General features: G+C 36.6%; 1 protein-coding gene and 1 long non-coding RNA gene across 3 annotated transcripts in view; one reads left to right on the top strand and one right to left on the bottom strand.

Annotated features, from left to right (window-relative positions):
* The window catches only part of LOC105553907, a 219,604-nt gene extending 213,803 nt beyond the window's left edge, over positions 1-5,801 (top strand). The window contains exon 3 of one of the 2 annotated variants that reach the window (XR_001008237.1): positions 3,395-5,801. This is a non-coding gene — a long non-coding RNA (uncharacterized LOC105553907). The remainder of the gene's footprint in view (positions 1-3,394) is intronic. The other variant, XR_001008236.1, reaches the window with a different exon arrangement.
* The window catches only part of TRPA1 (transient receptor potential cation channel, subfamily A, member 1), a 56,349-nt gene extending 29,763 nt beyond the window's left edge, over positions 1-26,586 (bottom strand). Inside the window, exons 1-15 of the mRNA XM_012000089.1 lie at positions 26,262-26,586; positions 22,641-22,797; positions 19,919-20,094; positions 16,318-16,425; positions 14,239-14,347; positions 13,578-13,723; positions 12,405-12,541; positions 10,183-10,231; positions 8,515-8,614; positions 7,718-7,818; positions 6,518-6,687; positions 6,268-6,432; positions 4,596-4,710; positions 3,455-3,621; positions 1,448-1,541 (exon numbers count right to left, since the gene is read on the bottom strand). Of these exons, the coding sequence (XP_011855479.1) occupies positions 1,448-1,541; positions 3,455-3,621; positions 4,596-4,710; positions 6,268-6,432; positions 6,518-6,687; positions 7,718-7,818; positions 8,515-8,614; positions 10,183-10,231; positions 12,405-12,541; positions 13,578-13,723; positions 14,239-14,347; positions 16,318-16,425; positions 19,919-20,094; positions 22,641-22,797; positions 26,262-26,372 (1,905 nt within the window). The 5' untranslated portion in view covers positions 26,373-26,586. The remainder of the gene's footprint in view (positions 1-1,447; positions 1,542-3,454; positions 3,622-4,595; positions 4,711-6,267; positions 6,433-6,517; positions 6,688-7,717; positions 7,819-8,514; positions 8,615-10,182; positions 10,232-12,404; positions 12,542-13,577; positions 13,724-14,238; positions 14,348-16,317; positions 16,426-19,918; positions 20,095-22,640; positions 22,798-26,261) is intronic.
* Between the last annotated feature and the right edge of the window lie 335 nt (positions 26,587-26,921).

Genomic DNA, 26,921 nt, shown 5'->3' with positions numbered 1-26,921 from the left:
GAGAAAACAGAAAATAAGCTCAGAGAGGTGAAATGACTTGCCTAAAACAACTCAGCGAAAGGCAGCACCAGGATTAAATCCCAAGACCTCCAGAAGGCTCCAAATCTGGTCTTCTATTTCCTATGTCACTATATCTTACTGCCTCCTCCAACATTTGGATATATTTTTCCTTTGCAAGATATCTGAAGTCATTCTGCCTTTCTTGATCATTCCATGTCTGTCCCAACCCTCAAATCCCAACTTTCCCAGATTGCCTTTTAGCATCCTTTAATACTCATCCACTCAACAATCTGTGCATGTTTGTCTTGTATGGAGTATCCGATCATATGCTGGTGTATATTTAATGTAGCAAAGGGAGTCACATATTTAAAAACTCACAGAGGCCAGGCAAGCAATGTAAATGAAGGAACCATGCCAGGCATAAGAGTTTTTTTCCATTGTTCTTGAGATGTTGGCTATCCTTGGGCAAGCTTTTATCTTCACAGTTTGGATAAAGTCATAATTCAATACTTCTCTACTATAAGGAAAGCAATTGCATAAGAATGACAATATGTGACAACTAGGCACTGGAGCCCAATATACAAAAGGGAGAGGTGGAGCATTTTATTTTATTTTATTTTTTATTATACTTTAAGTTCTAGGGTATATGTGCACAACATGCAGGTTTGTTACATGTATACATGTGCCATGATGGTTTGCTGCACCCATTAACTCGTCATTTACATTAGATATTTCTCCTAATGCTATCACTCCCCCTCCCCCCATCCCACAACAGGCCCCAGTGTGTGATGTTCCCCACCCTGTGTCCAAGTGTTCTCATTGTTCAGTTCCCACCTATGAGTGAGAACATGCGGTGTTTGGTTTTCTGTCCTTGCGATATTTTGCTCAGAATGATGGTTTCCAGCTTCATCCATGTTTTTAAATAGGAGAGTGATTGTCCCATCCATGGGAAGCTGCTGATGCTCAGCCCAGCAATTCCTGCCTTGTGAGAAGGCAGGCCCAGGTACAAGATCTCATTCTTATGAGAGGCTAGATATTTGGAGGAAAATATAACTGGAGGAAACCAGATACCTTAAGGAAAGCATCCTGGTTTCAAACATTAGCAATTCATGCAAATTTGAAACAACAATAGTATGCATGCCAAGTGAAACATATACAAAGGCTTTATTCAGCCAACAAACACCAGTTCGTAGGCTCTGCTATAGGCGCAGATTATTTAAATAAAAATATTTTACCATATTATTACCTATTACATATAATAATAGGATTCTTTAATCCAAGAAGGCCTTCCTTAAGTAGTTATTGTCTCATTTCCCTTATAGCCTAAGGAAAATGAGAAGCTTTAAAGCTGGAAATTATTATTATTAGGTTGTGATTACAACAATAAATCCTCAGATCATATATGTCAAGCATAAACCCAGGAAGAATTTTGTTTTAGAGAGTTTACCTTCATGCATTCAGGGAGGTATTCTATCATTTCTGTAATTGGACATTTGTTGCCTGGAGAATTATGACTAAAAACCTTAAGACATTCATCCCATCTGTAAAAAATAAATAAGTAAGATAAGCACAGGTCTTCATCCTTCTGTTCTGTACAATAGCTGAAACTCAAGATTATTTCTTTAGGGGAAACCTAAACTTAAGCGTATTCATGAAATACAATGCTCACCCTTGGTTCCAATGGAGCCAACATGTAAACCAAGATCAACTCAGTAACAGGATCCTTGTCCATTAATGGACATTAGGAATGTGGGTAAATTTCAGGATGGCTGTTATAATCATTGTTCTGTCTCTGTATCTAAATGCCATTCAAAGAAGCTGGGACTATATCTTCTTTTTCTCCTGAAGTTATGAAATGGTCAGTATTTACAGAGTTGACCACGTTAGGTAGAGATTCCACATTCACATACCTATATCATCAGTGTAGTACTGGTCCCATATTTAATAACTAATGCATGTGTACATCCTGTATTGAGTTAAACTACAAACTAACACGCATAAAGTGCATTGATAAGCATAGCCTCTGCCAGAACATTCCAGATTTTGCCCATTTTCTTCATCACCATCCAACTGAACAGGGTAAGACAGTGCTTACCATACCAAGGAGGAACTAAATCTATGGCAGGAGGCAAAGAATAGCCCATTTATCTCCAAGATCTTATCCAATTCTCCGTTAAACTCTATCAGTAAAACTCATCTAGTACATCTACATTGTCAAAAGAAAAGTTTGGATTGAACACTTGCCTTAAAAGTGCTTTAAAGGGATGATCAGTAAGAGATTTTTTAGACTGCCCATGCTCAAAAACACAGGCTTGATGTGCCTTGAATATGAGAATGTTTGCTCTGTGTCCACTACTAGGTGACACTGGGCCCTTGTGCGTATCTATCTGTGATTATTATAGAAAGTGATACTAAAAAGATATTATGAGAAGTGGAACAAACTATCCTCTAACTTAATCACTAAAACTCCTTGGCGTATGGTTTACAAACCCACCAACTCAAAAGATTACATGTTAAGAGTCATCCCATTATATGGCACTGATAACCAATTGGATTTGCCTTGGGGAATATTTTTGCCAGCATCCAGTTTTAGGATTTCTACTGGCACGTGTTGGGCAAATTCAGGTAGGGCAGTGCAGAGTTTGTTTGACAATGATATGGTTCCAGACACTACACCTGAACCCCTGGAGTCTCACAAGAGTGATGTGAAGCTTGGTTTTATGTGCCCCATTTTATTTTTTAAGAAATATAAACTGAAGATCAGAGAGGTTAAGCAATGTGCCTGTTGTCATCCAAAAAAAATCATTTATAAATTTAGGTAGACATTCAGAAATAACTAAAGGAGTATAATTGGATTGTAACACAAAGGATAAATGCTTGAGGGGATAGATACCATTCTCCATGATGTGATTATCATGCATTGCATGGCTGTATCAAAGCATTTCATGTACCTGATACATATACACACCTACTATTTACCCACACAAACTAAAAATAAAAGGGTCGGGCACGGTGGCTCATGTCTGTAATGCCAGCACTTTGGGAGGCCGAGGTGGGCGACTCACTTGAGCCCAGGAGTTCGAGACCAGCCTGGCTAACATGGGGAAACCATGTCTCAATGAAAAATACAAAAATTAGCTGGGCATGGTGGCTCGTGCCTATAGTCCCAGCTACTTAGGAAGCATGAGAATTGCTGAAGCCCGGGAGGTGGAGGTTGCAGTGAGCAGAGATCACGCCACTGCACTCCAACCTGTGTGACAGAGCTAGACGTTTTCTAAAAATAAACAAATACAAATTAAAAATAAAAAACTTTTAAAAGATTGATGCAAACAACTGATATTTTAAATTTTAATTAATGGCCGAAACTCATTTCTTTTCTCTTATTTTCTCTCAGACTTCAAATCATCCTGACACCAGAGAACACTACATGACAGTGGACAGGAAGACCGTATACCTTTTGCTCCTGATGATTGTAAGAACCACCTCCTTCCTCTTATTGTGAAGTGCAAGGTGCAAAAAGGAGGCCTGCTGCTTGTTCAGGACTATGTCAGCATTGTGGCTCAGAAGAAGCGCAACGGCTTTGGCGTGGCCTTCCCTTGCAGCAAAGTGAAGTGCAGTGTTCTTTTGAGGAAAAAGAGACACAGAAAATGTGGTGACAATGTCTAATCTGCCTTATTTCACCGCTTAACTGCTTAAAAGATATTAGCGACACTACTATTTAATACCAAAATACACAGAATTTAAAACTGGTGTTCAGAATCAAGCTTCAAAATAATGAGTTCATAGTTCAAACATGGTGTGTGTGTGTGCATGTGTGGGAAGTGGATCTGTGTGTGTGTGTGTGTGTGAGAGAGAGAGAGAGAGAGAGAAAGAGAGAGAGAGAGAGAGAATGAATTCCAAGGTATTTGTTTTGTGTTGCTTTTGCAATGGGATGATTCTCCAAGGACAAAGGATAAGCTTTCAGGGTAAAGATGTTGGGTTGAACACAGAAGAAAATCCTCCTGAGACTGATCATTTGGAGAACAGTGGTTTACAGATTTGGGGCTTCACAAGCTTGTAAATGTTTTTTTTTTAAATCAGCGACTGTTATAAGTTTGCCCATTTTTAGTTTCCCCACATAAAGATTTTTTTTTTTAAAAAAGGCAACAACAATCTTCTATCCCCATCATTTTATGAACAAACATATGTTTCAAAAGTCACTCTCCCCAACAGAAGGACATAATAGCACAATAAAGGGCAGTATTTCAAATCAATACACTTCAAAACAACACTTATCTTAATGAAAACTCACCCCTGCCTTCATTTCTGTGGACCTACCAGGGAGTAAACGCTTTGCCATCAAATTTCAATGGCCTGTGGACCTCGCTGCTCTGTGAGACTGGGGGTTTCCTCAACATTCACCCACCCCTTGGTATTCTCTCATTTCTGCTGCCTTTTGATTCATACTTCACCTCAAGAATCCACTTGCTAAACATCCAACAAAAGGCTGGGAATAGAGCAAGGAAGGTAAAAGGTGTCTTGGAGAGTTTTCTGGCAATGTTGGAAGTTTCTGCTATGTCAAGATTTTGGGTAAGCATGAGGACCACAGTGCATACCCCGTCTTCATCCAGGCGATCTGTGCACTTCAAATTAGTATCAAGAATGACCTTCATGGTCTGAGTGTACCCGCCCATGGATGCATGATGCAAAGCCGTCCAGCCATTGTGGTCACTGGTAAAGAGTTAAGAAAAGATATGTGCATACACTTAGCAGACGAAATGCGGGATGGGATGCCATTTGGCTTATTCTAGGTAAATCTGATGACAACAAAAAGCATAAATGAGATCTGGCAACTAAATATTTATAAAACATTTATAATAAATGAGCTAATTCCAAGCTCAATGATCTTAAATGACCTATTTCTAACGTGATTCACACATGTTTTTTATTTAGTGGTTTAAAATATGAAAGTATATAAACACATTATCAAACACTTTTGCAGTAGGAGAAGTACGCTTAGCGTGTCTGTGTCATACATCATTTTTTTAAAGCTATAATGAACTGATACACATCAATTTAAATCTTGTTTTATTCTTTCAATGAACATTGTATCAACAAATTTTTATGAAGTAATGTTAGCCTTTGTGGTCAATAGTTATTGGTAATACTACTAATAATATAGTATATGGCTATAAGATACTTAGCTTAGTGTCAGTTATTATTCTAAGAGTTTAAATCTGAAAAACTTCCCTCTTGTGCTCTGCAAGATGCTTACTCATTTGCTTTGAAAAATGTTTATCCTTTTCCACAGAAATTCAAGATGTAAATACAACGAAGCCTTATCATATTAGTTGTCTTTTTTCAAATTACACAGAAAAAAATTCCTGACACTATTTGATTTCAGTGCTAGTGAGCAGATGTTTTAGAGTGCAAGAGCCATGTTGCTGTATCAGTTATGATGTAATTAAGCAACAACTGTCTGGCCTGGGTCTACTTGGGTTCCTTTGCAGGCCAGTTTCTTGGTGTTTCTTTGTAAACCAGAAGAAACTGAGCAAAACATTCATTCTTGTAGCTGTAGCACCAATTTGCTGTCATCAATAATATCGTAAGGAAATGTGTTTTTGAACATTAGCCTAATAAGCTCTTTGCTACTGCTATGGTAAGATATTAAATGAAAAACCTCTGTAAAATGTTTCCAGGTTTTTTCTTTCTTATCACAATATCATTTAATTATGCCACATATTTTATTATGCTTACATATTTTAACTTTGTTTTCTTGTGCTTGAGCTCATTTAAGTATAATAAAATTCAGAAACATTTACTGTCTTCTGTTGTCACTTAAAGGGAGCTTTTTATATCTACCATTCATCAGATTGAATGAAAAGTAGAATATTTGAACTTGTATGTTTTGTGTGTGTGTACATGCACACACACACATACACAACCATGGTTTTGTCTCTATATAGGAATATGGCAGCAAGATGAGGTAAAATATGAGAACTGTATTTCAAAGAAAGGTTCTGAGAAAGACTGCACAAAGCCACTTATTCTGTGACCTCGAACAAGGTTCTTCAAGTCTAAAAACTTCAAAGTCTTTCAGTTGGAAATAATACTGACTTCCCTTCCAGTATTTTTAGAAGTTATATATGTTTTGATGATAAAATAAAATGGATAAAAGTACTTAGTGAGATATAAAGTTAGACCTCATAATTAAAAATATAATGAAAAGATAGCCTCAAAATGGCTAATTAAAGAAACTATATAAACATTCCAATCATATATCCTCACCTGAGAAACAATGCACCTTTTTTCAGAAGAAGCTGAACTACTTTATCATGTCCATTCTTTGCTGCCAGATGGAGAGGAGTCATTCCATGAAGGTCCCCTTCATTCAGAAGCCTCGTATCACTTATGTCTTGTAGGAGCCTCTGACAGGTATTGATACGCCCGTAACTTGAAAAAAATTAGGTTTTGTATTTTCAAAGCAAATATTAAACAGAAAGAAGACATGTTCATACATTGCTAGACTGACCCTTACCTGGCTGCAAAATGCAGAGGTGATTTCTTATCTTTGCTTTTGGAATGAATGGACACATTAAAGCCAAGAAGGTTATTTACAGAATCAGGGCCCCCCTGTCTACATGCATAATGTAGAGGAGTACACCCATCATTGTCTTCATCCATTACCAGCTCTTTGATCTGTTGCATCTATAGGAAAAAAATTCATATTATACAAATAACTCTGCTATTATGCTAAAATGATGGTTTTCAAACTATTGTGTAGGAAAATACTTTCCAACAAGGGTCAATATGTACTCCTTAGGGCCAAAATTGTAAATAACCTAAAGGATTTGAGAGGAAAATAAATATGAAGGAAGTTGAATGCTCTGTCTTCATGTAATGTACATTACCATATTAATGTACATTACCATATTAAAGGATCTGAGATACCATGCCAATAGGAAAATGTACTTAACATTTTTAACTCAGCATTTTTCAAATATATTTGATCACGGCCCTTCTCTCTGCCCCTCCTCTTATTTCCTCCCACCCCCAAATAACACCCAACAGCTTCATGTTAATACATTCTGTTAGGTAAAATGGATGGGATGTTAACATTAGGTTTACTTTATGTTTTATGTGCTTAAGCTTAAGCTTCTCATATTTTGTTATTTTTTAAATGTTCAAATACATATATATTTTTTATTATTAAAGACAATGGCAATATTGAAATCTATTGACGACAAAAATGTGTATTTCACATGCATGTGCTAGTCACTAAGTATTAGCTGGTGAATATGAATATAAAAATAATGCTTTCAACGTCTCCTCAGCAAGTCAAGTATGCTGAGTAATTTTTCTTAATAGATGATGGAGTATTGATAATTCATTATTTTACTTGGATTTTTCCACTGATATGCAAATCATAATGGTCAAAGAATGAAGAAAATCAAACTAATTAAAGATGTTATCTTTATGATAGATGATTACATATGAAGTTCCTTTGTAAGGTAAAAAACTCAGTTTCACTACAATTAGCATTGTCATCATCATCACCACCACCACCATCACCATGCTGTAACTAAATATTCAAATATGTCATCTTTATTTATTTATTTTAAAACATTTAAAAAATTCCAGAATCAGTTTCTATGACAACAAAAATTACAATAAACAAAATTAGTTTATTTTCTGTTGAACCCAACTCAGTTAATGGAAATCCATAGATATACATTACCTGCATAAATTCAGGTCGCAGATTTTTTAATCCATAAGGTTGCTGTACAGTTAAATGCAGAAAATTACGTCCAAAATTATCTTTTATGTCTACTTGGGCACCTGAAAAAAACACTATGTAAATATAAACTCTATTCATTTATTTAAAGCATTGTTTATGTGGATTCTCAACTTAGCAAAAAAAAATTTGACTTAAAATAATGTTGACCTTTAGTTTACAGGAAATTGTGTTTAGATGAGAAAACTAAACATATTTAAAATCAGGTTTACCTTACTCTGTGTGTGTGTGTGTGTGTATGTGTAAGTGGGGTAGAAAATATGTGATGCATTACATAAATACATAAAGCCTTACCTTTTAAAGCATAAAATATAAGTATAGACACATTAGAGATCAAGAAAGAAGAGGACAGCAGAGAAGGACACCTCACTTCTTTCTTTTCAGGGGCCCAGGTTAGAATCTAAAATGGAGAAAGTTATAGTACCTACACCACGTAGGACTGACACATTGAAAGACAGTTAATTAAATGTTCAGCAAATGCCTGGGATATAACAATTGCTTTATAAATGTTATCTAGTATTGTTCTGAAATTGTCTTTTTAAGTATGCTCCCTTATTGGACAGAAAATTATTCTAGACATGAAAAGTGTTCTATTTATCTTTGAATTCACAACATCTGGCGCAGGGCCTGGCATACAATACATGGTGGCACACAATGAAGGTTCATTTGGTACACAATGAATGTTCATCTAACCAAACTGAGTAGTACTTCAAAAGACTTGGCTTGGTCCCTCTTGGTACCTTTAGAGAGTAGCAAATTTACAATATTCCAAGATGCAGAAGCAGTTGCTAATATAAGTGGAGAGCGTCCTTCAGAATCGATCTTATTAATATCTGCTCCCTAAAAATCAAACAAATCATTCAACAAAGAGCTTAAAAACAGAAAAACCATCATATATTGTAATCTCTAACTAATGGTAATTCATTAATATAGAGTGTCTATATTATGGCTAGCACAGAACCATATGATTAGTTATAGAATTATTTGAAAGTTTCCCATAGTTCATATGTTGTATCATCAGAAATCAAGGAATTCATTTATAATTTCAACAAAAAATTATTCTCACATATTAGGCTTTTTACTGACACCTGGCAATAGCTCTAGTTACTACTTGAACCATAAAAATAATATCCTTTTACTTAGATCAATAGTTTCCACTGCAAGAAATAATTTTTAAATGTCTATAATTTTAAGTCTTCCAAATTTATTACATGTATGATTTAAGAAACATTTACAAAACACCATCCACTTTTTAAAAAAATCCTATTTTATCTGAAATAGATGAACTGAAATAATTGAATTGAAATCACTCAAATTCTAAAGTAAAATTTTAGCCATTTATTTAAGAAAATTTATATTTAAAAATCACATTAAATATATATTTTTAAATGAGTAAGTCAATGTTAACCATTATATATTATAATATTTGATATGACAAGAAATCAAAGGCGTTTAAAAATTTCATGGAAATAATTCTGCATTTTATATAGGGTAATAAAAAATAGCTTAAAATCCAAACATGAATATTTCTTTGTACTTTTGGGGCCCACTAATATAGATGATAATGGGGGCAGCATCCCCTTGGCAAGTTCTATGGTCAGTGAGGCTCTGCCACAGTTCTCTTGCCTGGTGAAAAGATGGCAGCCTTTGCAGGAAATCATGCATAACTATCATTTATGGTTTATGGCATATAACACATAGTTTATGGCATATAATGAGTCTCCGCAGGACTCTTCTGTGTAATTATCATAATTTCAATAGTTATGATTGACAACACACACATGTTCAATACTACAAATGGAAATCTGTCATTGCTGATATGGTGCAGCTTACGTAAATTCACCATACATTCATCCGTATAAAGGGCTTATTAAAATTCAACTCAAAAGCTGACTGATTCCACCTCCCAGAGTGCAAAAGATCCCATGCTTCATGCTTTCACTTGTAATAAATCTTTGACAATATTTTTCAACTCCTCAGTTTTTAAAGGTGGCACTGAGGCACCTGGGGTAGGAGCTTCCCCCTGTGCTGCCTGTCCTGCCTCTACCTTAAAGCCACCAGGCTGAAGAAGGGTCACCGCCCAAGCTCACACTCCCGTAAGACCCTCTTACAGGCCATGGGAACAGCTTTCCTTGCAATGTACCTGCCAACTTCCTGCACTAAAAACACTGATATGGATATCCAAATTACGCTTTGACACTTCTAAGTTCACAGTAATGTTTGGCCGTTACATATTCATACACAATATACTCTGCTTCCAAGTATGTCAATCATCCTTTTGTACATTGTTTTTGCTGATAAGCAAGAAATTAAAATTTGATTCATTTTTGAAAATCCATATTATGTAATTATATGATTTCTTCAACTATAAACAGTAATAAAAATAAACCAGTAAAAGGAATAGTTACCACTGAAATTAAATAGTCTGCTAGTTCATGGTGATCAAATAACGAAGCTCTGAAAAAACAGAATTATAAACATTATAATTAAAGTACTATTGATGTAAATACAAATGTATTTAATAAAGCTACTATATTTGGAAAGTGAATTTAACTAATCGTAAAATAACATGATAGACTGTAAGAGAATTAGTAAGCTTTCAAAATTTATAATTTGATTCTGATTAGGGTAGCATTTTCAAAGTAATAATAGTAGGAGAACACCAAATACATCATAATATTTTCTTCCTCATCCTTTAAGAAACCTATTTTATCCTGAAAAATCACCATAAAGATGTTCTGAAGTGAGTGGTAACATCTGTCCCAAGATAGAAAAGACAAGGAAATCGCTGGTACTGCTATGATCATGGGGAATAGCAAAAGCTACATGTAACGTGTGCCTCAAATTCACTTGCAGGGTTCAAAAGCCCCTCTTTGGGGGGTTTCTCTTTGGCAAAAGTTAAAAGGCAGTGTTAGTTTTTCTGAATTTTTCTAAAGCCAAAAATAATTATGGAGAGAATTGAAAACATTTTGATATCATCTCACAGGCAGTCATAAGCAACACCGTAACAAATGTTAACACTAATGATTCAAAGCTTTGTGTTTCCTATCGCAAATCTCATATCTTTGTTTCAAGGTTCTCTCAGCTATTTTTGGCCTTTCATACATAAATTTCAGAATCAGTTTGTTAATTTGATTGACAAGAGGTTGCATTATATTTAAAATATATTAATTATATTTAGTAATTACAAGGGAACAAATTCTAACATTAAGGCTCCATTTTCCTAAGATAACTTCTCATTATGCGTATTAATATATTAAGGTTGTGTTCTAAAGATACATTTTAACAATAACCAAATCATTGGGTTTGTAAATTGGTGAAACATTGGAAACAAAGTTTTCTTCTTTAATTCCTGAGACTCATCTTAAATATTTTGATATATTCTAGGTTATAAATTGGCACTGGGATTTTGTGAGCTACCAGGTTAGTCTATCTATTGAGTTTTCATTTTATTTCAATGGCTTTTTTAAACTTCTTTTTTACTGAATCGTTTTCATATCACCAATCCTGGATTCAAATATGACAATCTGTTTTTCACAATCTTATGTTATCTTCATATATTTAGTTTTATGTAAATGATTATTCCTTTAAATTTTTGAAGGTCTCAAATATCTTCATTTAAAAATTCTTTTTGGAATGCCCTATTATTTCTATTTTCTTGGAAAAAAATTGGTCTTTGGTCAAATGTGTAGATTTTTACTAGTTTTATGCTATAAAACTTTAGGTTGAAAATTCATCCTCAGTGGGAGTTTCTTTCTATTCACACATATCCTATTGTGCCTGGTGGTTTTGCTGTGTACACTTATTAGAAACAGATCTTACATTGGTAGCTAGAGTTTCTTTTTTTTTTTTTTCTAAGAGATATTGTAGAATTCCAGGTCCAATTGCCTATTGAAAATATATTGGCAGCTCTGTGTGTGTGTGTGTGTGCGCGCGCGTGTGTGTGCACGTGCACACGCGCACGCACGCGTGTGTGTAAGAGACCGAGAGAGCGAAGGCTCATCTCAGATACCTCTTTCACTCACATGGGTAGCATCTGATACTTGTCTTTCCAAAAGAACTGAATTTCCAGTCTACAAGTAAGCCTATGGTTTAATACACTTTGCCTGATGTGTATTTCTGCTAAACTTCAAATAAATTTGTTATTGTTTTTGGAAATTTGGTTATAATTTCCTAAAACTATATCTTTTGAAACCATTTACCTATAATTGTTGGTCAGCAGGAGGGATTAGCGTGGGGGTGACATATCCATATGTATCTACTCCATTTTTATCACTAAAAATGGGGATAATATAAATATGAGAAATTGGAACAGATTAGAAATGACTTGGAAGACCGTGTATGTAGACTTCTTTAGCACACAGAAAATTAATCTTGAGCCTATATCCGCTGGACTTGAATCAGAATATGCCACAGGTGATTTTATTTTGTGAAATTTCTTTAACATTCTACTCTCATTCCCAAGGAATATATGCGATTCCAGTTGATCCACAGGGTCTTTGTTATCTTTGCCTTTTTCCTTTGAATCACAAAATCTTTGCTAGCATTAGTGCTAACTGCTCCTTGCAATGTCTAATTTCACGCATGAAGATGGAAAATCGGTATACAGAATGATAGGTAGGAAACTTGCCTGTGAAGCATGGTCTCATGACTTCCATCGGTTGTGTTAACAATATCCACGCTACCAGAATAGGACGATATCATCAATTTAACAATCTCAGTGGCTCCCTGGGTGGCAGCAAAATGAATGGCTGTGCACCTTCCCTTCTGTAAAGGATTTTAATACTAGAATCAATGTTTAAATCCCAATGTAAGAATATAACTTACATTTGGCGTGAGCTTTTTCTTCACAGATTCATAAAATCAAGGAATATCTATCAGACTGATCACCATTAATCATCTGAAATGTGATAGATATTCCTTGATTTTATGGACCTGCAAAGAAAAGCATCCATAAACAAATGGTAGCTGACAATTGTGCTTCCTTCTAATACAACAACTCTTGGCATATACTTCCACCATCATTGTCTGGGTGCCATTCTTTCCCCCAGGGAACATGAGAACAATGTCCCAATCATTGCTGTAAGCATTCAGTGTATGAAGTGACTTCAGACCCCATACCACCATTGGCAGCTCTTCATTTCTATATTGAAGGGACAATATAGAAAGAGTGAAAGGCAGTGTTAGCTTTTCTGAGTTTTTATGAGGTTTCCAGAAGCCACATGAGATTAATATCCAATCTTCTCTTCCTACATAAAATACAGGCCTTTGGAGTATATTGGAGGGGAGCTTGTTGCCACTCAAAACTCAGACATTGAAGGAGAAAGGGCCAGAACTCTCCACTTTTGGTCAGAGATGCCTGACATAAGCTCAGCTCCCAAATACAGTCAACACTTTCACATACATATTTTTAGAAATTAGTTAAGTGGTCCTTAATTTAAAAATGACAACTCTTCTGAGTAGAACTAAAACCAAATACATTCATGATTGGGCTTTAATGTTCCTGGCTGAACATTATCGTCTTCTGAGGGTAGGCTTTAACTTCTTTTAACAGCAACTGCACTAGATAAATATCCTTTGTTGTATCTATATTTGTGTCTGCAATTGTTTTGGGGAGCACTCAAAATTTTTTACACAGATTGAAACTTGGGGTATTCTCTTGTTCTGCTTCTTCAAAAGCAGAAGGAAATATGTATTTCTTGTATGCATTTCAATCTAAATTAACTGTAAAAGAGCTATAAAGTATTTTACATGCTTATGACAACTCTAAGATAAAAGTGTCGTATAGAATATGAAGAGTTACCTCCACTGGGTCTATTTGTGCGCCATTGTCCAGGCACATTTTGATCATTTCCAAGTCACCATTTTGCACAGCCAAGTGGAGAGGGCTGGCTTTCCCATTATTCACAAAGTTAATGTGCAACTGTCTACTGTACCCATGCTCTTCACCTTTAGAAGAAAATAACATTCAACATAACAAGTATATAAAATAAATAATAGGGAGGGTTTTTATTTTAAAAAATGAACAAAGCATAAAACAAAGAAAGGGCACTGAGACACATAAAAGCTTGTGTTTAATTCCGTTAAATATTTTTCAAATTAGGCTGGGTGCAGTGGCTCACGCCTGTAATCCCAGCACTTTGGGAGGCCATGGTGGGAGGATCACGAGGTCAGGAGATTGGGATCAGCCTGGATAACATGGTGAAACCCCATCCCTACTAAAAATACAAAAAATTAGCTGGGCATGGTGGCATGTAACTATAGTCCCGCTACTCAGGGGGCTGAGGCAGGAGAATCACTTGAACTTGGAAGGATGAAGTTGCAGTGAGCCGAGATCATACCACTGCACTCCAGCCTGGGCGACAAAGTAAGACTCTATCTCAAAAGACAAAAAAATCAAATTAATAGCATCCACCAAAATAGACTTATTTATAGTACATAACATAGAAAAAGCCTCAACTCACCAAACCTTAGTATTATTTCCATGCATTCTTTGGAACCTGAAAATGCAGCTTGGTGAATAGGGAAACATCCCCATTTATTTGATTTACATGGCTTAGCTCCTTTGTTAAGCTGGAAGAAAAGACAGAATGAAAAATGACACCAGTTAAACCCCAAATCACAACGGTCTATTTGTGTACCATTTAAGATGAGAATTTACGTGCCTCTCTCATATCATTTTACTACTATATGTCTATGTAAAAGTACACAGAGAGCTTCATATGTTATGAAATCTAGGCAAGAAGGTAATTTTGAAGTAGACTAAGATTCTGAAATAGAGATATTTTATATCTTCCAAAGAAGTAACAATGTAGACACAACAATATCAATCTTGATACCCCAGCAATAAAGTCAACACATTTTTCAATGAGATTAAAGAGATTTTTGAAGACATTATCATGACTTCCATGACCATTTTCAGTTTCTTATGCAAATAAAGTGATTTTCCTAGATTCTTTTCCCTTTATTTATGCAAAATTAATAAATGAATGTGCCACTACTCTTGTTAAGCCATAATCAAATATTTTCACTAATGACATTTCTTAAGTAAAAAGATGTTAGAAGAACTGAATGTTATATTACCTTTTTATGTGAGCTAATCATTTTAAACTACCATTTTTTGTAAATCATTAGCCTTCAGTTTTAAATACCTCTAATTACTACAAAAAATCATTTTGAAAAAGTATAAAAGTGTGAAGACGCCAATACCACCTGTAATCTCAGCTTTTAGAGGTAGTATCAGTTTACTTTATACAACATAGTCCAGAAATTTTATATATATATAAAAATATATATATATTTAAATATATAAAATATCTATAAATATATAATATAAATATAAAATTTTATATATAAATATAAAAAATATATATATATATAAAATATCTATATGGAGAGAGTCCAGAAATTGAAGATGCACTTTGTAAAATCATATTATTAAAGAATATTATTAAGTAAAAGCTTTTTTGAACAATATTATCACACAGTATACACATAAATTAGACTTGCAAGGAAGCCAGACTTTAAAAATATATTGTTTTCTGTAGTATTTTCAACAATACTATTTATTTATTCCAATTTTGTTTTGGTTAATTTAAGGCTCTTTTCCTCAATTCTTGGTTTGAGTGTTACTTATTTTTATTTTCTTTATCATTTATTCTCTTTGTGGTCCAATCATGACAGCTTAGAGTATGTACCTGTCTCTAAGTCCATCTAGTAAAGGTGCTAAAACATATTTGTACAGCACATTTAAACATTAGGTAAATAGTTTTAAATTATTTAATTGTATTTTCTTATTCTCTGAGATTGTGAAGAGGTAAAATCAAGTGGTGAAAATACAGATGCTGGCCTGGATAACATGCAACTAACTGAGGAATATTTGAAAACAGTCTATTTGCCGGCATTCTAACAGCACACTCAGATGGAGCACTGCCAGAAGCAGGAGGAAGTCATGTAGACAAGCATCTCCATCGCTTCACTGGACCATGCCAGGAAGCCTCACCAGAGAGAAGGCTGGCTCTACTCTCAAGCCTGTGGCTAAGAACCTTTGCCATTACATCACACAGGGCTCTGTTTTGAGACCCAGTGACAGGGTCTTCAGGTCATGGGAGCTGTGTTTCCTTTGATTTTTCTCTTATGGGCCAAATAAGTCTGCAACTGACTATATTCATCTTTCCTTTGACTATTCAGAAGCTCATAATCATACATTTGATCCACCTATATAACATTCAGGCCATTATACTTTGTGTTTTGCATTCTAGCCTGACCACCAGCTTCATCTCAACTTTTCCTGCCTATATTTTCTTTTCACTTTGATTTTCTCATAATTTTCTTTACTGCTTTACTATTAGTCTTCTATAAGCAATATCAGATCTTCTTAAGGGGGGAGTACATACACAAAAACACATAGAACAACTTTTTTCTGACCTAGTTTTTGTATTTTATATTTTTCTAAGGAGAAAAGAGCTTTTATAAATAATAATAATCCATGTTGTATTCATGAAAAGATAAAGAAAGCAGAAAGATATGACAAATATACAAACCAAAATCTGCAGTGCTTCACTATTATTTGTGGTGCACGCAATGATCACAGCTGTGTTTCCATTTTCTCCTTCCAAATTAATATCAATAGTTCTGTGTTCAAGCAAGACCTGCAAAAAGGGGGGAATAATTGTCAAAATTCTTGCAAATTTCCAAATAAGGTACTTGCCTTCCACTAGAGTTTCAGTTTTCAAATGCCAGTGACCATGTCTGTTTATCTTTTATTCATCCTTCTCTCACACAATCTGGCACAAAATCTTGCACATTGTGGGTACTAATTAATTTCCCCATTAGATGAAATAATCATGATTTCAATGTCACAACAATCAAGGCAATACTGAGTTCTGGAATTGTAAATAAAATAAGAATTATAGATACTAGTTATCATAGCTTCACTTAATACTTCCAACTTGTATTAAGTGAAATTATGTTAACTAATATTTTCAGGAAAATAAATGTGTGGAGCCATCAGAATGTGTTTATGGTGGAGGGGAAGAGAGGTAGGGAAGAAGGAAGAGAGTAAAACAGAGAGAAAGAAGGAGGGAGGGAGAAAGGCAGGAAGAGATTTTTTTTTTCTCTTCCAGTTATTTTTCTTTTACCTGGATTGCAAGAATTTTAGGAAATGTCAGTGGAAACTCTATTCTCTTTAGTAAAGAAAACAGAGTTTTGTGTGGCATAACCCAATTAATTCAAACTTGTCCTGGAATGGAAACTTTCTCTACAATGTAAGAAATTAGCATCCTGATAAAATGGTCAAGTAATTTTTCTGATGAAATTTCATTGAAGACCTGTTACCTCCTCACCTGACTGACTGCGCATCTGATTACTGCACAAGTATCTATAGATCTTTGACTAGTCTTTCTTTTATATTCAATGTAACAAAATTATCCCATATAAACGTCTTATCACATCTTGAATTGGCCTACTAGAGGCTTTTCGTCTTGCAGAAAGACTATGATAAATGATGACACGTCCTTATAATTAAATAATGTTAAAAGAATTTATTAAATAAGCTGTTTCTTAAAAACCTTCACTTCTTTGAAAAAAGTATGCAACCTCCTACCAGAGCCTCTTGTTAACAGAATATATCCCTTGTGAGTGTCAGCAAATAAATTGGATTTATTAATTAGCTCTGCTCATAAAAGAAAATTAAACTCAGATTTTAGTACATAATATGTGGAGAAATGATTGACAGAGTAAGGGAAATGAGAACATAAGATTCCTTCCATGGACTTTAGGCACCATCGCATTCTGTTCTTAAGCAGCTCTAGATTCATATAGAAAATAGCCCACCAAAGTCTACAAGAAGAGGGTTTTCTCTCTTTGCCCTCTTAGAATCACAGATCATAAATGTATAGCTGTGTTAAATTATATGTGGCAGGGATCCCAGAGAGAGCAACTAAACTGTGCAGCTACTTCAAATTCAGTCATGACCAGGCAGGTCTGGAAGGTTCGGAGGTGAGCTCTCCACAGGTCCCTTTGTTGAGAATCTGGAAAGCCTCATGGAAGGGTCAAACAACTGGATACTTTGAAGTAAAGCCCCAAGGACTAAGGCCTGCAGGCCACTGAGAAACAAAACCACCCCCTAATCCCCAGGCCAGTGTGTCCCAGGGAATATTATGCATACCATAAATAATTGTGCAAGAACTTGAAGTGATGCGTGGATGACAGTTTTTTACTTTACAACCATTATGGGCAGCAGAGGAAGGTTTAAGGGAAGGTCAGTGGAGCAGTCCACAGAGCAGCTTCTAAACTGGCAGGGGCTGGGTGGGTACAGGCTGGAACATGGGCATAACTGGGAGAGGCAGGTAGAGAGGATTGCTGTTTGCAAGCATGAGGGGAGACATTCCAAAACACCTTCTCCTCCTTCTATTCCTGTCATTTCTGGTGAGCCAGAGGAGTCTGAAAATATTTTTACACATAGTTGTGGTTGGTAAGACCAAGTAAAGGAGAGTCGGTTTTACTTAGAACTCTATTTTTCTGCTTGCTCTTGTGTCACCAGGAAAATTTGTTTTATGTCCATAACAAAGTTTACGAATCAGTTAGGAGCTTTATTTTCTATTTCTATGTGATACCTACCTTTCTGTATTTGTTGGTCTGGAGATTTCTGCTTTCTAATTAACAACAGTCCTTCAAAAGTTACCTGCCTTCAATTCCCAAATCACACTTTCAGGGCCAATATTAATTAAGTTAATAGGCATGTGTTCTTGAAAAGAGCCTTCAGAGGGAGCAAGAGCTCCATGAGGAAATATTTGATATCTCTGTGGGAGTCCCCGCAGTCACTAGTGACCCAACCCAGATGATATAGAAACAGCACTTGACTCATGAATAATGAATAAAAAATAACAGCTTGTTGCCAGAGAACTTTCTAGTAACCTCTTCAGGGAGCCACCCTGACCCATCTCATAGGTACTGAGACTTCTGATCTCCCCTTCTCAGTCAGTCAGAACTCCCATTTATTCGTTTGTTCATGCATTCATTCATTCATTCATTCGTTCATTCAACAGCCATCATTTACCAGCACAGTACTGAGGAATAAGAGACATTTGAATTAGTAAGACACAGCTCCTCCCTCAAGGATAATTAGCCAGTTGGGAAGAAAAGCACATGAACATTTGATTCCAACATCACATGTTAAGAATTTTAATAGAGCCACATACAAGGTACAGTAGAAAAGCAGAAAGTGGCTCTCTCCCACCTTTTATGCCAGACTTAAAGGAGCCAAAGTTTCAGAGGGCTGAGAGAAAGTTTCCTGGGCTAAATGGAGCCTGAAACTCATGGAACTCTTTGGATATTGTTTCTACCAGAAAACTTATTATAAGTTCCAAATAGCCTACCTTAGAAATGAATTTCTGGAACATGCTCCATTTGTAAATTTCATTCTTCATCCTTTAAGCATGTTTGTGTTCTAGGGTGTTTGAGAGACTCTGAGATGTAGTTTACAAACCCTGGCCTAATTCTTACCCTTTAGCATTTTTCCAGGCTTTCCTCTATTTGACTGAACTTACTCTTACACCTTGAAAACCAATAAGATGTTTCCCAGTGGTATCCTTATGTCTTCTGCTAACTAATCTGTCTGACAGGCCATCCATTCTAATAAAAATAGTGAATCATAATTATGTTTTCTGTTTTCACTGAGTCTCTCATTACCTTCCTCCTTTTAATCATTAAAACAGTCAGGTAAAAGTAATGAAGCCTAAACCTGAAAATATAAAGATGAAAACAAACTTCCTTGGTCTTGCAGTTTTACTTGTGGTGTGACGTTAGGCAAGTTATTCAAATTCTTTTGGCACCTCAGTGTACTCAGCTATGAAATAAGAATTCTAGTAGAATTACTTCATAGTGGGTTTGCTTAGATAAGAATTTAATAAACAAACACACATAAAGCTCTTACAAAAATGCCTGGTGAATAAGAACTATTCAATAAAGTCAGAACTAATCATCATCATTAGTTACTGAGAAGAAAAGCAAATGTAATAATTACATTTTGTTTGCCATGGAAGCTTAGAAGGTGCTCATCCTGGTGCAGGCAGAGAGAGCTGGATCTGGGTCCCAGCACCTGTGCTGCCAGTCAGGCCCGTTGGAGCCGGCCAGTAGCCTTACCTTCATCACCTCGTTGTGCGTGCCCTGCACAGCTAAGTGGAGGGGCGCCATCATGTTGAAGTTTCGGAGGTTTGGGTTTGCTCCTCTGCTGAGAAGAAACTTAACACTTTCAATTTGGTTTTTTTCTACAGCACAATGCAGAGGGGTATTTCCATAATCATCCATTTCATTCAGCACTAGAAAAAGAAACCAAAATGTGGATTAAATTTTGTTTAGACTGTATTCAACACCTCCTGAGTGCCTATCCACTCCAAACGCAGTGCCAAGTGCAACTGACATCAGCTGCATCTTTTAATGGAAACTAAAAACACAGCTTCAGTTCTAATGAAACATTTAATGGGCACCTAGTGGGAATATATAGTAGCACGAGACTGACTTTCTCAATTGAGTGAAATTTCTATGGGTAGCATTAATAAGAAATAGATCCTCCTATTGCTACATGTTTTTATCTATATGAGTTTTGGGATTGTAATAAGATATTGGGATTATATAAAAGCAAGAACCATGTCCTAGGCACTCTGCTAAGTTCACATGACCATTATTTCATTCAAGCCTCCAATAGCCTGCAAAGTAACACCATGACTAATGTTCGGAAGGAGGAAGATGTTGAGATTCAGAGAGGTTAAAAGTCTTGCCAACATCACAGAGCTAGTAAGGAGGTATGACAGTTACCACACTTCTCTGAACCTCAGCTTTCTTGTATTCAAACTTGGTAAAAAAAAAAATTTGAAAAAGCATATATTCATATACCTACACACACACACAGGAGGAGAGAGAGAGACAGAGAGAAAGAGAATGAGAGAGAGAGAGAGAGAGAGAGACAGAGACAGAGAGACTCTGTGATGTTGCAATGTTACTGGGACAATAATATTAAATCATGTCTTTAAAGATCACAGCAGAGTGCCTGGCCTGTAGCAATGGTTCAGAAAATGTTAATGGGAAATACAACACACCACTAATAAAGCACAAGACTAGAATCTGAGCTTCAGACCCTGATGCCACAAGTGGTTTCCATGTATTTCTACGATAGGATATATGGCACTATGTACCCCGTGAGCTCTGCATATAAGTAATATGTCCTTTCATCCTGCAAAGTCCTATGGCCATTCTAAAATAGACATGGCTGACTGCTTTATCAACCTTGTAAATTGGTGGCAGTATATCTTTATGTCCAGAAAAGGAGAAAAAGTATTTGCACAAAAATATGATTTGGGGACTATCTATGATACATGGTACTTGGAACCATACAGCCATGTTTTCTGTTTCTCTCCTTTTTAAAATGTGTCTCTCCGCCATTTCCTTTCATTCATCTAAGTGTTTCATTCTAAATAACACACACACACACACACACACACACACACACACACACACACGTCTCTTGACCGTTCTGTCTGATCAAGAAGAATCACTCCATTCATCATTCCATTTGGCACCAAACTTAAACAGGGATCTATACTTACAAACTCCCATTCACTAATTAAATAACTTGAATTTGGCTTTTATCCTCATCACTTTTCAGAAATCATTTTTATTTTTATAGAGGTCACTGGGGCCTTCTAATGTAGGGGCTTTATCTTGATCTCCTTCATACTTGATCTCTTTGTGGCAAGGGCTCCTTCTAACTCTTCTATTCCAGTAACTTCGCCCACAACATGTATATTTTCACTATCTTCATCTTTTTCTGGCTTTTGCTCTGCCATCTGTCTCTTGATGTTGGTACTCTACTCTTAGCTACCTTTGCTAGCAGTTTTGTGATCCCCTAAAGGATTTTCACACATTTCCACTGTCTCAGCGACTTCCTATGCAATCATGCTCCTGTAGGGCAGCCCCTTTCCTTCTGCATTTCTGTTGTGTGCTGGATATTTCCAAGTGGATGTCCCCTGGACCTTTCAAACTCACTGTGACCAAATCTCACACCTTCGCACTCACTTTCTTTCTGTTTTCTCATCTTCCTCCTTTTGGGGGATGATTATATTATTAGCCTAATCTCCTAAATTTAAGAATTTCAAAGTCAGTTCTAACTCCCTGCCTCTTTCTCTTCCCATTTACTCTGCTGTCGAGCACTATTGACTTTACACTCCAATATCTCTTGAACCTCTCCCTGTCTCCTTTTTGTAGCCTCACAACCCTGGTGAACTCTTATTCTCTCTTTACTATCAAAATAGCTCTTTAGTTTGGCTTCCACTTCTAATCCGTCTTCCACAATATTGACAGAATTATCTTATATAGCAAAGGTCTTTTCATACCACTTCACTGCCTTCCTCTCTGTGGCATCCACCTCCTTCATTGTCTGCAGTTGAATTTCTTAAACAAGGTAGAGTGTACAAGGCTGGCACCTGGAAAACATCACTGTAGGAGTATGGTACACCTTCTTGAGGTGTCAATTTTATTTAATGATGATAATTTAAATGTAAAATAACCTCAATGGAAATAGTATAAAAGAGTATATAAAATGTACACGCATTCTTACAATCTATCTAAAAACTCAAATAAAGTCTGTGCTTGTTGTGGGGTGTCCTAGATCTCTGCAATATGCTTAGCTATATTTCAGTAGAAGAAGTTGAGGAGTCCTGGTGTGTAGGAAAACTCACAATTCTAAGTGAAATATATAGGCTCTTTATAACTGGCACTAATTGTCCTTAAAAATCACTTCATTCCATTCTTTCTAGTGAATTGAATGGGATGAATGATTTCCGGAAGATGCATTGTAATATTTTGTTACCTTCCAAAGAGGAATCTCTGGTGATCTTCTCCATTAGCTCAATTTGGCCTTCTGCTGCGGCATAATGCAAGAAGAAGGTGTCCATATCATCACATCTTTTTAATTTCTTTTGTTTATTACAGTTTTGTAATCCATATGCACTTCCTTCAAAAACCACCTAGAGGTATTTAAACACCGTTACACCAAACAAGCATATGCAAAATTTATAGCTATAACCATTTTATAGCCTGAAAGAACTTATTATTATCCAAAACTATCTATCATGCTTATAATGAGGTAAATATTTTTCTTGAAATATACAAAATGTTTACATACACAAAGAAGGTTTGAGAAAATGCCCCAAGATTGATCACTATATGAAATAAATTTTTTAATCCTGAACTCATTCATATATGCTTAGAAATAAAGGCCTTTCTTCCTCGTTTTGAAGGAAATGCAGAAATCTTCCCCAAACAAATGATTCCGATACTTGCTTTAATTCTACCTTTGACCATAACTAGTCACATATGCCACATAATATATGTCCAAACTCCAGTTTTTTATTTTAAGGATAACTAGAGCATTTCTCACTACTGAAAAGAAAAGCTATCAATGAAAATGAAGTATTAAGGTATTTAACGTATCTTTAATATAATTAAGAAAAGATTTAGAATATTAGGATTTATTTAGCAAATGTTAGTTTGGAATAATAAAACTTAATTTCTTAAATGTTTGAACTTTAGTTTTTGCTTCTGTTATTACAGAATAGTACCTAACAAATCACTTTTCTATGGTAGTCTCTTAAATTGAGATGTGTTACTTTTTAACTAAAAAAATTCAATTCCATATAAGCTACATATAACTTTAGTGACTACAGGATATGACAATAAGCATCCAACCACTTCCAAATTTACACATATTCAGTAATAAATTTAAAATGGGCTTCTTGCAGAAATAGGGAATTTTTCCATGTCTTATCCTATCAAAGAAAGTGTTGACCTAAATCTATTTGGAAGCATTTTGGTACTTGAATTTGATATGCTCTTTGCATAATAAAGGGATTATGCTGCCCACTCCCTAGTGCCAGAAAGAGCAGTTTAGGATGTCTGTTCAGCAATGTGCTGTCAACACAAACCCAATTCCACACTCCTTAGAGGGAGTACTAGGTTCAGATGCTCACGAGGTACTACTGAATTCACAATGACAAAACAGCATCTAAATACTTTACATGAGCATATCAGATGTACTAGATCTTCTCAATCACTACCTGACATATTGTCAGGCTTTGAAAAGATTTCTTAAAGTTCTGAAAGTAAGCCAAGGATGTCATTTAGACAAAATATATATTCATTTAATGTAGTTTCACGTTGTCACAGGGTCACTTCAGATTCCTTTGGAATCTGAACTGTATGATTAAATTCAGAACATAATAGACTAGATCACTTTTAGATAACCTAATTCTAACTAAACGCTTTAAAACAGAGATATCAAATACATCTTTTTTAGGTTGCTTTAATGAAATACATATAAGTAGCAATGTGGCCAAAAAGTTGGAAACTAAGGTGACAGATAACAATTGGAAGGTCAAATGCTAAAGTATTCACTATCTTGAAAGAAAATAATTGGAAAAGGCTAAAAGCATCAGTCCAGTGGTTCTTTGTCCACATTTCTCATCTTGTAAGTTTTCTGTGATCCTTCAGTTTTGTTAGTGTTCCTGAGATACTGTGTATGTGCTGGAGAAAATATGTTATACAGCTTTTCTTCTAAATTTGGAAACCACCAAAAACCCTCTAGAGTTCAAAAAGCCCTTTACAGTATTATATATGTTTCTTTGTAATGAGTACAACTACTGAGATTTTTACAAAATGATATGGAACTACTACAGCTAATGAAATAAAATATATAATCTCTCCATCTACAAACTAATGTAGCTTCTAAAAGGCTTTAAAAACATAAGTTGGTCTATGTAGGCGATAAATCTAAATAAAGACAATTAGAAACATGAAGACAAATAATTTTGAGACTCGCTGCTAAGAAATTCTTCAGCAAATATCTCTAGAAAATAAAACCACATGGATGATTTTAGAAATTTAAAATTTCTTCCTGTACCATATTAATTGTAAAGATACTATTCCAGTGGTTGAAATCTATTCATGACTCAGTTCTCTGGAGTAAGCCAAAAGGCCACAGTTATCATGCTAACATTAAGAAGTACAAAAAATGTCTGTGGCCAAACTGGACATGTCAACAGACTCACCTTGGGAGGCCTGGCTACTTGGTGTGTGTGATTAACTATACATGCCTGACTTACACACACAATTGGCAATAGTGCAAATTCCTACAACCTGTTTAGACAGCAATTTGTCAATTTCTACCAAAATTAAAGCTGTAGTACCTCTTGACCCTGCTAGAAACATACAGACATATCCATAAAAGTACCAAGGGACAGACAGAGAAGTCACAGCTACACTCACAGACATACTCTGTCACATGTGTAATAGAAAAACAAAGCTATTTTGTTACATACAAAACAGCCTAAGTGTCCATTAGTGCAAGACTGGTTAAATAAATCATTATCTATTCATACAGTGGAATATTAAGAAGCTGGTAAAAACATGAGGTAAATCTACAAGTGCCGATTTGAAATGTATTCTAAAATACATTTTGTGAGTAAATCAGAGTGGAAATCTGTGAGTTCATAACTTTGCAAATAAAACAAGATCTATTAGCATGTGTGTTTTTGTGTAAGCATTTTTTTTTTAACCTGGAATATACATAAGAAACTGTTAACATGGTCTAACTGTCGAAAGAGATTTGTGATGAGGGTTTGGAGAGACCTTTTTAATGATGTCTCAACCTTTTAAAAGAGCCCCTTTCTCCTGCTGACAATCTGATGAAATCCAGTGGTGGACTCTGAGCACCCAACAGCCTTTATCCCTTAGACTATGCCATCAGGTAGTAGCTAGTGCTGCCTTCAGGTCCGAGAACTGCATAGGTAATATAAGTGCCCATCCTACAGCCCCAGGCCACCCACCCCTCTTCAAAAGGTCACCTCCTCCACAGCGTTTCCTGAAGCTCCTACCCCCGGAGAAGGAATTTGCCACTCCTGCCTCTGTTTTATTGGGGACATGTTCTGCAACGCTTTATGTGCAGATAATAGGTTTCTCTGTTTCACTCTGTTAGAGCAGAAGGCTTGTCAACCCCCAAAACTCTTAAATAGTTATCCAGCGACTACTAGATACAGTTATTCGGCTGTTTGGTTCTAAATAAAATCTACGGAAAGGTCCAAGTGAAACGGCACACATTCCAAATTGTCCTGATTTTAGGCAGCTGCCCAATCTTGTGCCAGATGATACAGGTACTTTTTGAGTAGGTTTCCCCGGACTACAGTAGCCAGTCCAGGAGCAAGAATTCGGTTGGACAAACAAGCAAAAAAAAAAAAAAAAAAAAAAAAATTGATAAAGCAGGCGCTGTGTAGGCGCGTCATTAGTGGGGTCTCCTCTTGGACTGTGAACACATCCCAAAGCTTGCAACCCCCTGGCCACCCCACGCTTTCTCCAAACCAAGTGCCCTCAAGGAAACCTCCAGCCCACCCCCGCCCGGACGTCGGAACCCCTCCCGACCCGCGAGCGCCCAGGGTACCTTAAGCGTTTCCTTGCAATCGTCGGTGTCGTCCTGCACATCCTCATAGACAACACCCTGGGACTCCTTCTTTTCTCCAGGGCGCCACATCTTCCTCAGGCTGCGCTTCATTGACCCCACCCCGGACGCCACCTGGTGCAGCTGCTCACCACGGGCGCGGCCGCCTGAGGCGAGAGTGCGCTGTTAGCCAGCCAGGCGCTGGGTTCTGCGCGAGCTCGAGCTCGAGCTCTCCAGCGCTGCAGCAAACAGGCAGCGAAAAAGTCCCTCCGCCGGAGCGCTGGAGAACTTCTGGAAGGAGTTCTGAGTACCGCGCTACTTTTGTAGTGCAGGAAACAGGCGGTGCGCGGAGGGGAGGTAGAAACCCAGACCTCCTTCGCAAAGAGGGCGGCGGCGCCGCGTCTGCCTTGGACTCGCCCCTGCAGGGACAAAGTGACTCGCCCCTGCAGGGACAAAGTGACTCGCCCGTCCCGCTGTCCTGCAGCTGCAGCAGCGCGCTCCCAGAGTAAGCGTGTCAGGTCGGGGTGGATGCGGGGAATTTGTTACAATAAACACACTAAGAGCCCGCTTGCCCTGCCCCCCTACCGTGTTTGTGAGTGGGTATGTGGAGTGGGGGGGCGGTAGAGAGAGAGGAAGAGAGAATGACTGTGTACATTGGAAAGA

The sequence above is a fragment of the Mandrillus leucophaeus genome, unplaced genomic scaffold (assembly GCF_000951045.1).
Source record: "Mandrillus leucophaeus isolate KB7577 unplaced genomic scaffold, Mleu.le_1.0 Scaffold616, whole genome shotgun sequence".
Taxonomy (NCBI): Eukaryota; Metazoa; Chordata; class Mammalia; order Primates; family Cercopithecidae; genus Mandrillus; species Mandrillus leucophaeus.
This window is presented reverse-complemented; position numbering and strand designations above follow the sequence as displayed.